The sequence below is a fragment of the Punica granatum genome, chromosome 4 (assembly GCF_007655135.1).
Source record: "Punica granatum isolate Tunisia-2019 chromosome 4, ASM765513v2, whole genome shotgun sequence".
NCBI classification, from domain to species: Eukaryota; Viridiplantae; Streptophyta; class Magnoliopsida; order Myrtales; family Lythraceae; genus Punica; species Punica granatum.
The window spans coordinates 2,705,321-2,720,593 of NC_045130.1; the positions used below are offsets into that span (position 1 = coordinate 2,705,321).

At 41.8% G+C, this 15,273-nt stretch overlaps 1 protein-coding gene across 1 annotated transcript; it reads right to left on the reverse strand.

The window, feature by feature from the left end:
• Positions 1–417: 417 nt before the first annotated feature.
• Positions 418–13,604, reverse strand: LOC116204677 (acetyl-CoA carboxylase 1-like). Its single transcript, XM_031536873.1, has 32 exons — positions 13,086–13,604; positions 12,228–12,608; positions 11,672–11,878; positions 11,407–11,568; positions 11,150–11,242; positions 10,938–11,033; positions 10,633–10,806; positions 10,454–10,547; positions 10,158–10,345; positions 10,027–10,077; positions 9,903–9,942; positions 9,183–9,307; positions 8,986–9,102; positions 8,805–8,879; positions 8,662–8,718; positions 8,447–8,551; positions 8,061–8,147; positions 7,786–7,977; positions 7,161–7,349; positions 6,949–7,059; positions 6,768–6,854; positions 6,504–6,680; positions 6,328–6,405; positions 6,109–6,231; positions 5,739–6,008; positions 5,133–5,473; positions 4,301–4,538; positions 3,857–4,206; positions 3,557–3,770; positions 3,285–3,461; positions 908–3,070; positions 418–772 (listed from the first exon to the last, which is right to left on the reverse strand). The coding sequence occupies exons 2-32, from the start codon at positions 12,606–12,608 to the stop codon at positions 716–718; spliced, it is 6,819 nt and encodes a 2,272-aa protein (XP_031392733.1). The 5' UTR covers positions 13,086–13,604; the 3' UTR covers positions 418–715.
• Positions 13,605–15,273: the final 1,669 nt, after the last annotated feature.

A 15,273-nucleotide genomic window follows, 5' to 3' on the forward strand; every position in this document is an offset into this window, starting at 1 on the left:
TGGATCACTTTTGACATTTTGCTGTCTTTCTAGCTTTTGAGCGAACATTGTCCTCCAAGGTGACCAGATTCATTCATATCATGTCCCCATTGGGAAGGAAGTGCGACGCACCTCTTCTTATCAAGTAGCATCGTATCCATTTGCAGTTCAGGAATGTATCCATGGAGCTAATAAATGAGTCTAGATTCATTGAGTTTGAGCCCGGCCTCCGGAGGCCGAACTTCTGACCACATTATGCCATGCTTAGCTCAATAATTTCCCTCCAGTGAGTTTAGAATGCAAATATTCTAACGACTGCACCAATAATTTACGGGGCCACTCTGCTCCATTTCAGTCGATGAACTCAATGATTCCGAACCCAATCACAAAGCTGGGAATCGTACGTACTTTGCGACCGGAAGCTCAGGCCACAGGAACTTCGGCTTAACGAAATTTATTGATTATTGATGAAATAATTACAAATAGTTTTCACGAAGAACATGTAAACTATCGACTGGTATTGAACTAACAGACGAACAAAAGCCTCTGCTCATTGGTAACCGGTCCTCCATCTATACTCTCCAGAAATCCTACGACCCTATAAATTAATATCGACTATATTAAAGAAAGAATCTACAGCTCGGGGAGACGATCTTAACCTCGTTTTTCCATGATGGTATTTTGCTTAGCATCAACCATCGATCTATCATGCACTAATATGCACAGCCGAATGCATTCAATTAAGCACCTTCAGGAGTTCATTGATCAAATTCGCTCGACTCGATGGATCCACCTGCATTCAGTTGACAAAGTCAGTTGTAGGATCACACAAGCACTTCGATTATTCGGTAGATGAACTGCTATGACAGAAACTTCCAACAGAAGAATAACAGAATTGCTAATGAAGCAAAGATATGGCATGATTTACCTTGCTTAGAAGGGCAGCAAGACCTTGTGGCAGAGCTTGCAGATCCAACGTTGAGTCACCGATTCTCGTCAACTGCAGCAAAACCTTCTGGGCTCGCAATTCCTTGAGCTGCTCTTCATAATTCCTGGGGTCATCCTTCCACGAAAAGAAAGCCTCATCGTCCACCCAAGCATCTCCTTCTGCCTTCCCTTTTGCATGGTCTGAACTTAAGAACCAGTTCTTTATCATGTCAATCGCTGAACTATGAGATAGCCGATCGCCTGCAGCTTCTCTGACAGTCCTCACAAGCAAAGCCTCAGAAATTCTTCGATAAAGTCTCTTATAGAAGAAATAGCGTGATTTCTTCCAATCGATGACTTCCCTTATCACCCCCTTCGCGGCCATCCTAAGTGAAGTATCATGGAGTTCCGCGAATTTTGTGGCTATTTGGGTGTAAACAGGCAGAAGGGTCCTCTCTCGAGCCTTAATTTTCTGTTGCAACTCCTCGACCATTGCTCTACAACCGGCGGATCTTGATTCTTCGAGCTTTGTCCTCAGATCGATTAGCTCCCTATCAAGCCTTCCCATGCATTCCAACAGCTCCCTTGTCTTGAACTTGATCTCGATCATGCCCTCAGGCTCGAGCACATTGCCCTTAGCCGTCCGGTCAGCATACATCTCAATGTGGTCAGAGTTGATTCGACTGTCAACAACCACCCAGGCCCCACCACGGAGCTCTCCCATCATTGGGATGTAAATAAACACGGGTTGCTTATAGGTCCGGAGATTTTCCACTATTGTGGATCCAGCTTGAAGTATCCCCTCGAACAGGTCCCTCTGCCCACCTGAGAAGCCCCGCCAGTTGGCAAGGATGAACAGTGGCAACTCTTCTCGGTTAAAATCGAGCAGTGCCTGGGCTGTCTTGGTGGCAGAATCAGGGAACCAAACTTGACCTGCCTGTGGGACCACCCGCTCGTGGGAATCCAGCTGACCCGGGTCAGCAGGAATCACTTGCATCACTGTCTGGGTCTCAACTGCCACTATTCCCACAGGAATACCCCCGAGCTTGGCCCTGCCCGTTACAACCGTCCTGGCCCAGCCCTTCAAGGTTTCAACAAAGCTATCCTTGTCAAAAATTCCTCCTGCCCACTTCCCCGTGCTATCCAAAGAACCGCAAATGGCAGCCCGAGGATCGCATGAATTCTCTGCAACATACTCCACGGGCCTCTCTGGAGGATCCAACGAACTGGACATGGGAAGTGGGCCTCCCACATGGGGAGGAACGTAGCTCAGCCAATTCAAGATCGCCGAGACCCCTTCAAGATCGTCCGAGACTGTGAGATGGACCACACCATTAGTGGCCATGATCTTGGGCCCACCAAGCTGCATGTGGGAGCTGTACACCTCACGGCCCAGAAGTTTGTTCAGTGCAGAGAAGCCAGTCAAGATAATGGGCTGATCGAGCCTCTGAATGCACCTCATCCCAAGCCGAGCAAGGTAAGCCCCAATTCCTACAGTCCTTCCCGTCACGTATGTTAAGGTAAAAGTCTCCTTGTATGCTTTCGAGTAGGCACTGGCAATTGCCCCACTTCCACTTAAATTCTCAACTCCAAGACCATCCTCCTTCCCTACAACAGTATCAATAACCCACCGAACTTCCCCATCTGGCATTTTCAACTCATGGGCAAGCACTGATGTTGAAATCTCAGAGAAATCCTCAGGGGTCAAGTACACATACTGGAATCCACGCTCAGGGTTCGACTCATCCGACCATCCAATCCTGAACCGGGCTTTGACTTCCTCGGCGACCCCCAACCGCGCCCCTGAGTTTGCAGCCAAGTATATCAGGGGTAATTTCTCGGCACATGCAAGCTCCGTCACTGCATGGAAGAAGGCGTCCTCTCTGGGACCAAATGAACCCGCCTTGAAGGTGACGTCATTTGCAACGATGTATACTCTCCTCCCAGAAGGGAATTCAGGAGTGTACATCTCCATGAGCCAAGCCACCATGCCCACATCATTGTTCCCGGGTTCACGGACCACAGGGACGAGAGGAGTGCCCCAGGTCCCACTTCTGTCAGCAAACTTTAGCTCGGTCACTCTTACAAGATTTTTTTCCTTGGGCTTTTTGCTGTAGCCTGGAACCTGGGATGCCCATACCTGCTCCAGGGATGTGTGGAATGCCTGCAAGCACAAATATATCCACATTAATAAATTCAAGTACGGAGCAAATCCAACATCCTCCTCCTGTTTTCTTTAGAAGGCAGAGGCTTCTCCTCAAAACATAGACTATATTTCATCTTCTAAGAAATTAAAACAAAAACAGATATCTGGAAGTATTTTCTAAAACCCAGTGGACATTTATGCTGAATATGCAAGGGTCAAATTAGGTACTCACAAGAGGGAAGTCGTAGCAGTAAGTGGTTCCATTTGCTCTGGCAGAGAGACGTTTCCTTTCAAGAGCTCTCAGAGGTTTATACTGTGCATTAACCAGCACACCATGCAAAGGGCCCTGGGAAGATATGGAATGATACATCACTCCGTGTTTGCCAGTATCCTCTAACTCACGGTAGATCTGTATTTCATCAGTAGCTCATGATCAGATAATGAAGAAAATTTATATATCCTAAACTTTTGTCATGAATTAATGTTGAAATAAGACAAACTTACATGGGTTGTGCATGTATGTCCTGTCACATTTGTGACCACGAATCTCCACGCACCGTTTGCAGGCCCCGAAGATGCGATCCAGAGCTTCACTTCCCACTCACAAACACCTAACCTATACATTCCCACTCCAACGGATGCATGAATTTCATGCGCCAATTCATCCAATATAACTTCAACCGCAGACTCTTCTTTCTCTGCATCCACCTCAATTCTCCTGAAAATATTCTCCACATAAGACACATGGCAATGAAACCATAACAATAGAAAAAGCAAAATATGATGAGGAAAAGAGCCATTTACTTGATGAAAGGCATGAGATCACCAAGTTGTTGCTCCTGCACAACATAGAGGTACATGTGGGCGTAGTCATATTTCCCTTTCGCATTATGGGCATTGAGTTCCAGCTCTTCCAGTGCCACCAGTAATGATCTCAGAATGCTCCTGGAAGTGTATGACATGTTCTCAGAGCCCACAGGTACCATGTCCATGCCCTGATAAGTAGTGAAATTGCTGCTCGCTGCAGGCTGCCTCACGAGTGTCCTGAGGAACATCCTCTGGATGGGCAGGGGCTTGTCTGAAACTGTGTAGAGATGCCACTGGCGGTCTCTAGAGGGAGTGTAGCGGATATTCTCATAACCCTTGAGCTTGTCCTGTATTGTATGATATTAGGTGAACTTGTTAAAAAATAATAATAATAAAGGCAAGCTTATTCATAAAAATCTAAAAATAACTAAGCTAACGAACCAATTCGAGGTAAATTGATAGAGGTGGCTCCAAATGCCGTAACAGTGCATCTTCCTCAAAGTAGGATTTTTCTGCTGCCCAGTGAAATGAGTGCCTCATTGGTGCCCGGCCTTCGTCCCTCTGTATGATGCAGCTGATTACTCCAACACCAGAGCTTCGGAGACTCGCGCTTAGCTCCCGCTCTTTAAGAATCTTTGCTAACTTGTTAATTCTTTCTTGCGCCTGATCCTCATCACCACTGCAAATCAAATGCAGATGACAGATAAATATTACAGTCGACATTAACATAAAATTAAAATAAAATGATAAATTAATTCAAAACTAAAAATAAAGGACACCAATGGGTAAATTTGCTGTCAGGATAGTATGAAACATTAGGAAAACAAACATACATTAAAAAAATATTACTTGCTAACTTTGCTGATCTTATGGTCTGTTTGGCCCAGGGAAGCAAAGAAAGCTTCTCTAGTTTTCCATTTTCTTTTCCATAAATGAGGAATAAGGAAAACACATGTTCTATATCCTTTAAAAGACATGTTTTACCTTAAATCTTATGGAAGGTAATAAATATAACATGTATTTGTCCTTATTCTCTATTTTTTTCAAAAGAAAAAATTAGGAGCACTTTTCCACTTTCTTTCTCTCTTTAAAGAAAAAGAAGAGAATGATAAACCTGATTGGGTTGCCTCTTACAACAAGGATGCCATTATAGAGTGTCTTATGGTGAAATCTGATACCCCTTTTTTCCTAATTTTATTCGTCTTTTTTTTAATGAGAAAACTAAATTGCTAGACTAAATAGAAAATAAAATAAAATAAAAAGTGTTTGGTACCTGTCTTGAAGAAGACTCATCTGATTGTTGATCCCCACCAATGCGATGTGCATCATGTTACCATAGCTCTTTGGTTCAGCACAGCCATTGGGGATGGCCTCGATAAGGTTATGAGTCGTCTCCCTCAATGCAGCACTAATGATTGCAGGCAATAATTGGAGGGATTTTATGATGACCATGGCACCCCATCTCCTCTCACTGTGCTTCTCAACCAATTGCTTATCAGGTAAATAATCTTCGCCACCATTTTTCCTCTCAATATGCTCTTCCAAGAACTCCCATGAGGCTATGAGACCTGACCGGTGCCACTGCATCCTGACACTACCCTTCACAAGGTAGGGCTGGTATATAGAAGGGAAAATGAATAGATGAGGAAACGTCAATCACCATAAAATAATACTAAACAAGGCGAAACCTGAGAAGACAGATTCAATAAGATTCTATTCTTGCATAAAAGCACCTCTTTCTTAAGAATCAAAAGATAAATTTAAAAAAATGAAAAATCTATTTCACTTTACCAAAGGCCAAGCAGGATTTTCATTACCAAAGACAACCAAACTCAGCTAAAAATAAGAACAAAAGCAGAAATTGCAATCTAGGGGGTACCTGGTACAGCCTTCGAACATAACTCTCCACAACCCGCCTCTGAAGAGTATGATCGCTGTGGTCAAAAAGACCAACAAGAGCATCCTCCACTGCCAATGGAGCACTTACCAAATCTTCTATCCTCTCGTTAATGGCGCTTTTCCTCTTTGGGGTGTCCATGTTCTCACCATCCTCAGTAAACATCTCTAGTTCTGAAAGACTTCTGGCAATATTGGACCGAAGTTCACTCAACTTGGTCTGCTCCAGCAGCTGACTTGCCTTCAAGGCTAACTGAGAATATAATTAATAACATGTGTCAGTGAATGTTCTGGAAAGATATTACCCTTACTGAAAATACAGTCCCAATCAAGAGTAAATTAAGATTGCTAACCTCAGAATAGTTTGTGTGGTTTAAAGTGGAGAAACGGATTAATTTCTTTCTGTAAGCAGCAGGGTTAGGGTAAACAAGTTGTTCCATGAGTCGCAATATCAGCTTATTTTTACTTTTAACGCCCTGCGAAGCACAATTGATATATTTCAGTTGATCTGTGTTTATTGCAAAAAATTCCAACTGATTTACAAATTTGAAAGAAAATACTTTAGGAATTACCTGATGAGAGAGCACTATATCAACAACTTTCAACAGATCCTTCTTATACTGAAGCCGAAGACGTTCAATCACGTCAGCCTGGAAAACAGAGGTGGCCACCAGTTTAACATAATGCAACATGAGATTGTTTTTCTTCCTTTGGTCAATTACATATGGACAGGTAAAAAACGACTGACCTGGATGTTGTCACTAAATAACTCTTCGACCGAGAGATATTCTTCGAATAAGGACTGAACAATAACACGGGCGTGACTTTCTCTTCCACCCTCGTAAGACTTCACGAGGCTCATCAATGGCTCTACAAGCCTTTCCTGGGATCCCTTCTCTTTCTCAGAACAAGTGGACAGATGAGCCTGATCCAATGATCATATGGAGATAATTCAATTTGATATCTTCAAAATGAAAGTCCGCAAAAATTTTAATATCAGCAAGAATCTCACTTCGAGAATGCCCCGGAGCGATTTTGCTGGGAAGTCAACATTGTGAGAGCCAGAAATGCTTTCGAATTCTTTGTACCTTGATTCCAACTGATATGATAATCAAGAGGTAGCAATTAGCTCAAGATGCAACTGATAAAATGACAAGATTTGCTGAATCCACATAGTCTGGAGAAACTTTTACCTCGTTTCTGAGTTCCTTTGGAAGACGATTTGCGAGAACGGACAGGCACTCTTGCCATTGAAGGTATGGGAGCTCTGGACTATCAAGACAAGCAAGCAAGTTTTGGACAACCTGATGCAACAACTCATCAATGAGATAGAAGCAAAGATTGAACAATTCCACAACAAACAGGAAAAATCAAAATATAAAGATTCGAATAGCGAGAAACTTACTTCATCAATGTTATGTTCGTAACCAGCAAGAATCATTCGTGCTGCATTTAAGCTCGCTGCACATCTCTGATGAACCTTCCCAGAAACAGCAGTAGGTGGGCCCAGGACCGGAAAACTGCCATGGAAAGGCTCGGCTTTTCTAACGGCTGAAGGATCATCCAGGTCCAGCCTTGCTATGAGCTCACCAGCCTAGAGGTTATTATTTATTATTATCAATTCAATGGGAGACAAGCTATTAAGCACTACTGCCTACCCAAAAGTTGGCATTAATAAATGGATATATGCCTGTGAAATAAAAATGACTCAATGAAGCAGTATTTGTAGTTTCCTCTGATAAAATGAGAGAGGAGATAGAGCACGGAATGGGTAGAATTCAGTGGTAAATGTGCAATGAGAGAATATTTGCTACACATGTATATAACAACTGTATCATTTACATTTGACCAACCAAGAGGAACACGTGCTATTATGTTGGCTACAGTATCAGGAAAGGTATTGTTTAGAATACCAACTGCCACCCTGAACCCACATAAAGTACCTCAAATTATTATGTATAAAACCCATCCCATATTTTTATCATTACCACGAGCTAAGAACACTGTTTGAAGTAGGTATATAATTATACCTGCATGGCTTGGCCTTCAGACATCTCAAATTTAACAACCCCAGAAGCAGGTGAGAGAAGAGGCATACACATCTTCATGACCTCAACCTCAGCGTAAGGTGTGTCAGCATCTATATGGCTACCATCAGAGACCAGATACCTTAGGAGCTTGCATGGTGTCTCCGCCATCAACTTTGATGGATCGTGATCATTCTGAAACAATAATAGGAAATTAATTTAACCGATAGCAACCTCCCTGAATAGGAAATAAGAGAAAGGGAAGACTTCAGTGAAACCTGGAGCAAACAAGTCCTTCCATCGATGAGGAGACGAGTTCCAGCTGCCTCTTCTTCAGCATATATAACATGACTGTTTCCATCCAACTGATTTACATAGTAGAGGATAGATGTCATTTTATCAAAATCAGAGAACGAAAGGAATTTTCACAAAAGTGATTAAATTTCAGTATAGTAGATAAGCTTCAAATCATACAATTAACTGGGGTCAAGATATATGCAAGCCACAGCTATTTGGAAAATATGTGAAATTTCCACCACAGTATGGCAGAAAGAAATGGTTCGTTTATGTTCCCCAGATCCACATGCTACAATCGAGAAGGAGAAACTATGAACATGATGGAATCAAATACAGCATCAAGAATAGTTTCAAATAATATCCTTGCCTGCATTAGTAGACCGCCATCACGTAAAGTGTGGATCTCTGCCTCAATCTCAGACTCGTTCATCTTCAATCTGTAGCTTCCCGGACCACCTCTAACCCTGTCAATCTATTTATACATTTGCGATAGTTCAGTGACAACAATTTTGACAAGCTCAAACAAAAAAGCATCAGGGAAAAAAAAAATTTCGAGTATGACAATAACTAGGAGAAGCATACCGTGTATTTGCTTCCTTCTATGTTCAAAGACACTTGAGAGTTGACAAGCGATATATGCTGAGATTATGAGAGAATAACATTAAGATAACATTTAAACAAAAAAAAAGGGGGGATAGTAAAGTTTTTTCTTATGAGGTAATTACCTTGGGAGGTATTTGCCCCTTCTCAAGGTAACCCACATAATCTGAAACAACAGCAGCGCTGCTGGCAGTTGCTTTCTGTGGTAAACGAGACACACAATAAGTAAACCGTGAATCAACTGGCAGAGACCCTTTAGAAATGACGGCTTAATAAAATAGTAGATAATAAAACACCTGTACTTACATATAATGCCCCTCCAACAACAGAGAGATACCAAGGTGGCCTTTCAGCTCTGACCCGCATAGCAATCCTGCTGTCCAACCACCCCGTGTGTATCTTGTTCTCCCTATACTCGAAAGCCTGCCAACAATTGGTTGCTTAAGAATAACTTCTCCGCTATCAATTTCAAGAATTGAGTGGAAACTGATAAAAAAACATACATGCAGAAGATCAATCGTGTAGTCGACATTTGTACGGATCTCACCGCGAATCTGAATTTCTTTCAATCCGAGAACCATGTTTGCGATAGCTAGAGCTCTGGACTCTCCAAAGGCAAAAACATGTCCTGCAACAAGATTATGAATTTTTTCAGCGGGTATGTAACCTTTAACAATCTAAAAGGAAGACAGTGAAAGCAGAATTTTCGAATGGCTTTTCTCTTATTTTCTGTCTTTTGACCCTAATAATTTCCCAGCCCAAAAGAAGTTTTATGTGTCATGTCAAAAATTGACCTTCCATTGACAAGTGAATTAACAAATGATCTTTGTTCTTCCATGCATAATAGAATATATCCCCAATTTTCTGCCCTTCAATATACTATAATAGCTCGCCTCCTGTACATATAGCGACTTAGTTTATCTAGATTTCAAATATCACGGCATTACTAAGAGAGTTGCACTATCAAATGCAAGTAGAACACTATTGAGAGCATTTCCTCTAAAAATTGAACTAGTTCAGAAATCTGCAGTGAACGATTTGAGTATCATTGTTATTCAAGAAAATTTCCAACATTATAAAGAGTATTCCCTGCAGAAGTAGGACCAAGAAGATACTTGCAAAGATCGACTTTGACCAAGACATAGTACTCACTGATATTCAAGAGAATTCCATGACCGACCAAGTAATCAATTTTCAAATACAGAGTTATTGTTAGCACTTACCAAATTGTGAGTCCGAGAATTCATGTATGCCTCCTCCAGACTGCAACCAAACATTTTGTCACTATAAAGATCCATATATACCAGTTGCAGCAGGATATGCAAATATTGCATCGAAATAATGTACCTTGACAGAAAAGTAAGCCCACACATTCGGCTTGCTTTTGAAACTTAATTCCTGCAAAAGCTCAGGTGTCATTTTCTTTGAGAATTTAAATCAATTCAATGACAAGATTTCTCGAAAGAGCAGTTTCCAACCTGTACTTTCCCACTAGTAGGCTTAAACCCATCATCTGGGTCCTCACTGGTGACACGGACAGCTACACAGTGACCCTTTGGCCTTGTTGACTCTGCCTTATCGAAATCAAAGGGAGTGGCAACTGGCGAAGTTTTCCTCCAAGAATCATACCCTCCACCATGCTCCATGCCATAAAACCGCCTTATCTCTGGGAGCAGAAGAAGTGAAAGATGAATTTTCAGACCAACAGTGATAAATATTTTAGTTTTGAAATTTAAAAGGAAAAACAAATAAATGCATTTTACGAAAATCGCACCTGGGATCTGCCATAGTGGAATTCCCATCCCTACTACAACTTGGGCAGCTGGTAGATTTATTTCAGCAATCCATTCGGTGACAGGATGCTCCACCTACATTGAATTATTCCCTTTGTTTTATAAGGTTGCGTTAAGTACATGAGAATTGGTAAAAGAAACTACTAAGCTAATTGCGCACCTGTAACCTAGGATTGAGCTCCAGAAAGTAGTATTCTCCAGTGTCCATACTGTACAGGTACTCGACAGTCGCTGCTCCAACATAATTTACACATTTCGCTAACCTTCGAGCTGCCTGCTCTAACTTCTTAACAGTTTCTAAAGGAGCAACAGTGATCGGACCTTCCTCGATAATCTACACAGAACACAAAAGATTGTGTCTCAGAAAGAATAACTTCACCCTTTAAATTGCGGCAAAAGAAATGCTTGCATTTGAATGAGCTGCCTCAGTCTTAAATTCAAGTTATCACCAAAAGAAAAACTTACCTTTTGGTGACGTCTTTGGACACTACAATCACGACTGTGCAGAGCAGCAACATTGCTGTACTGATCACAGAGCAGTTGGACCTCTAAATGCCGGCTCTACTTGCAGGAAAGAGATTCAGAGACAGAAATCAGACAACTGATCCTAGAAGTTAGGAGCTAATTACAACTGGAATGTGATGGACTTGGATAATGTTATTACTCGACCCCCGAACCTGGGAAGCAACTTTCATTATGAATATAGGCGAGCCAGGAACTTCACCCTGAACTTGCTTGAACAAGGCCCGAACTTCATCATCATTATGAACCTAAAATCAAATGACTACAACAATTAGCTCTCATTGTAATAATTCAAGCACGACATTTTTACAAACAAGACCGCTTCATATAACAATTTAACCGTTCAATTGTATCATGAATTTCATACACTCTTACATTTAAAGGCTATGGAAGATCAAAATATCAGCTATACCTTTCGTATACCCTTACCGCCACCCCCCCAAGATGCCTTGATCATTGCAGGGTAACCGACAACTTGACAACTTACTATTGCCTCCTCTGTAGTATATACGCAAGCTTCCCTGTATATCTCTTCGGGAATTGTCACCAAGCAACCGTCTGGAGAAATCTTTACCTGAAAGACGAAGAGGGCAACCATCATGAGTGTAATGGCCTAATATAAAGGGGAAAAGAAACCCTTCAAGAATAGGGTGTTGAGCACATAAGTGCATACTTACATGAGAACCACTCCACGGAAGAGTGGGCACTTCCGCCGTTTGAGCAATGAGAGACGAACCAATCTTATCTCCCAATGCTGCCATAGAAGTAGCAGGAGGTCCAAGAAATACAATCCCCTTTGCACTCAATGCATCGGGTAGCTCAGGGTTCTCCGATGCATGGCCCCAACCAGGCCACACGGCATCAACATGGGTACTCTCGGCCATCTAAAAAGAAATATTTAACACCGTCCATCTAAATTAGCAATTTTGGAGGCTTTCAACTTCAGTGATCAGATTGAAGAGGATTTGACATTATAGGTGAGCATAGCATGACTCGAACTGCCCCATTATTTCATCGATGGTTTTTGATATGCTACAGAGATTAGTTTGATAAATGACAAGTTACAAATTTACCAGGAACTCAGGGACAAAAAGGTTTCAATTTGATCTCTTGCTCACACACCCAGACCCATCAAATGAATTAGACCACATGCAATCAAATCAATCTTCAGTCTTGACAAGAATCTTAGATGGATATCGACCAATAGAGAGAGGGAAGTAATGTTCACCATACCTCTACAATGAGCTGCACATTGGCATAATTGTTATTGTTGGTCCCACCAGGAACTTCCACGAACTGATCAGCAATCCTAATATGCTCGGCATTGATTCTCATGTCCTCTGGAGTAGCCATAGCAACCAAGAGAATGGCCTTCTCGGTGCCGAACGTCTCATAAGCCCATGTCCTCACACTCCTTATGAACTTGACCGCAGCCATTCCATTGTTCGCTATCAAGATACTATGGATCGGTCTTTTGCCTCCAAGGGCTCTGCAGAACTCGTCCACTTCAGAGATGGTGGCAGGGCTCCGTATCGGCACCGCGCCATTTACATGCCCGTTCAAGTTCACGTGCCCGAGGCTGAGCTTTGTCGACTCCCTCTGGGCTTCCGACATCTGCATAGTGAAGGACAACCCCAGTATCGATTAGACAAGGCTTCCGACACCCAACATATGATCCCTCTGAAAGGTGACAGCAAGAGGCTTTTTAATTTCTAAAGAAACTAGCCAGTCGTGTCTTGTTTTGGGGATAACTAAAGTCCGAATTTTTAAATAAACTCTAAAGTGAAAGGATCAAACTTTAAATAATTTTTTTTCCCTAAAAAAAATAACTTCTTCAAGAACACAACCTAAAAGCAGCAGTTCCGCGGCCGGGCATGTTCATAGATTCTAACGAAAAGGCAACCACTGAAATTGAGCAAGGCCCAATAAGAAAAAGACCAATGGCAATAAGAGAATTCAGCTCCAAGGTTCCAGTAAAATGGGGGATCTTTTTCATCCTATGACAATTCGGGCTTCAAAATGGATTGGATGAGAACACTGAACACGGCAAGTCAATCAAGAGAGAATGATCTCCGGAATTCTGCAGCGTACCTTGGCAATTGAGAGACGGGAACTAAGTGGGGGCAACAATCAATCATTAACAATCAAGGGGCGCGAACAAATCAAGAGCCCAGAGCAGCAACGAAGCAGCCCAGATAGAGAGGGACAGAGACAGAGACAGAGACAGGGAGGAGGAGAAAATGTGATGTGTTCCGCAGAGGTAGAAGGAAGGAGGGAATGGGAGGGGGGGTGTTTCTTGTGGGAGTGGGTTATTGGGAGGAGGAGTGTGCAGTTGGGAGGTTTTAAAAATCATGAATGAGGGAGGAGGTAGGTTTGAGTTTGTTTGGGGGCTATTCAGCAGCTCAGAGACAAAGTGAGCGATGTAGAGAGAGAGAGAGAGAGAGGAACTGAAGAAGAAACAGTGAAGGTGTGGGGGTCCCTCTCTCTCTCTCTCTCTCTTCCTTGTTCATCATAGCCAGTGACAGAGGAGAGAGGACTTCGAGTCACTAAACGGCTTTAATGGGTGCAGCACGTGGTACCTGCCCCCGCCCACCTTCCCTCCCTCTCGTCTTCCACCCCCTCAATCCATTCCCATCTCCATTGTTACGTTCTTCTTGTTGCTGTAGTAGTTCGCAGCTACCTCTCTCTCTCTCTCTCTCTCTCTCTATCCCCCTTCCCAAATTCTCTCGTGCTGTCATTATTCCTTTCCCCGGTTCATTTCCCCTTTCTTAATTCCACACAATCATAAACTTCTCTCGCCTAAAAAGGACTCCTTTTTGTCTGTATTACCTTGTATCCGACCAAAGTCGATCCGAACCAGTTCATTAAGAAATATATCTCTCCCAATTGTCAATTTGTTTTACTCCTACTACTTATATTTAAGACGAAAAGAGATTTCTTCTTCTTTTTTTTTTTTTCTGTGCAAGATTTTGAATCACCTGAATCAGAGCATGCCGATAAATTGTCACTTTTCCCTTTGAGGTTTTTTTTTTTTGCCCTTTCGAGTTGATAAACACTTATGTATCATATTATACTCAACTTAAATCGAACAAATCTCAATCTCAGGAATAGATCATGGATCGAATAGATATATTATTATTCTAAAAATGGACCATGCGGGCCTAACAATCTCTTTGTTAGTTAATAGATGGGAAAATGCGATATACAACAGCGGTATAACCAAATCCAATTAACAATCTCGTCGATGAATGGAACAAGAGATCGATGCATGCAGATCGTAGAGCGACGCCCGGCAAGAACAAGTCATCTAAGAAGCTACCTTCGTACCACCGTGCAGAACTAGCATGTTGCCTATAAATTAAGATTCATGTAAGTAAAAGTTTCATGGATGCAAGTTTGCTAATATAAGGTAGAGTTACAGAACTATATGAATCATCTATTTAGTCCGACGAAGCGACACGGAACTACCGAATCTACCGGTTATTCGGTCCATCTGGTATCTTTTTATGGGACCATGTGAAACTAACAACTTAGAAAGAGAGGACTGCATGCAATTATGCGAATTAGGAAGAGGCGTGTCTCTTGACTGGGAGTTGGGTGGCGAGTAGTCGACCGAACCTTTCGCCCTCTTACGTGATCATCGGACTCTCATCTCCAACTTTATATTATTCCGATAATTAATTATTATAGAACATAGCATTTGAACCTTTTCCTTCTTCTTTTTTTTTTTTCTTTTTCTTTGGGGTCCTTTTTTGTTAAATTTCACATTTATTAGGAATGTGCCTGTGAGAGAGAGAGAGAGAGAGCAAAAGAACATTGAATGTATGGATAGAAGAAATAAAGATGTGCAGGTGAAGGGCTTTTGATTGGGGACACCGAAAATATTTTTTAATATATTTCTTTGGTCAATATAAATAAAGAAAATATGACATATAATCAATTTGCTTGGAATTGGGTAAGGGTTGGAGGTAGGTAGGTATATATCATGCCTCTTTCATTTATCTCCACAAATCTAATCTAAATTAATTATAAAAATAAAATAAAACATTCGAAATCAATGCTAGTGACTTATTCTTAGTTATATATGCGATGATTATTAGCAGTTTGATTCATCATGCAAAACCTTTGAAACATGTTATACTATCACGATATAACAATCGACCCAGTTACGCGATGTGTAAACTCTTGTGTTCAATTATAGACATATCAGACGAACTGAACAATTAGTGCAAGGACTGGCCCCATCAGCGTAGCACCATCAAATGATTAGTATAGTTTA

Excerpts from the sequence above, each read along its gene's own strand:
- LOC116204677 (XM_031536873.1), bottom strand. The coding sequence starts at position 12,608 with ATGTCGGAAGCCCAGAGGGAGTCGACAAAGCTCAGCCTCGGGCACGTG. Across the intron at positions 6,406-6,503 it reads TATTTAGTGACAACATCCAG|GCTGACGTGATTGAACGTCT; the intron begins GTCAGTCGTTTT and ends TCTGTTTTCCAG. Across the intron at positions 3,071-3,284 it reads ACTGCTACGACTTCCCTCTT|GCATTCCACACATCCCTGGA; the intron begins GTGAGTACCTAA and ends TTGTGCTTGCAG.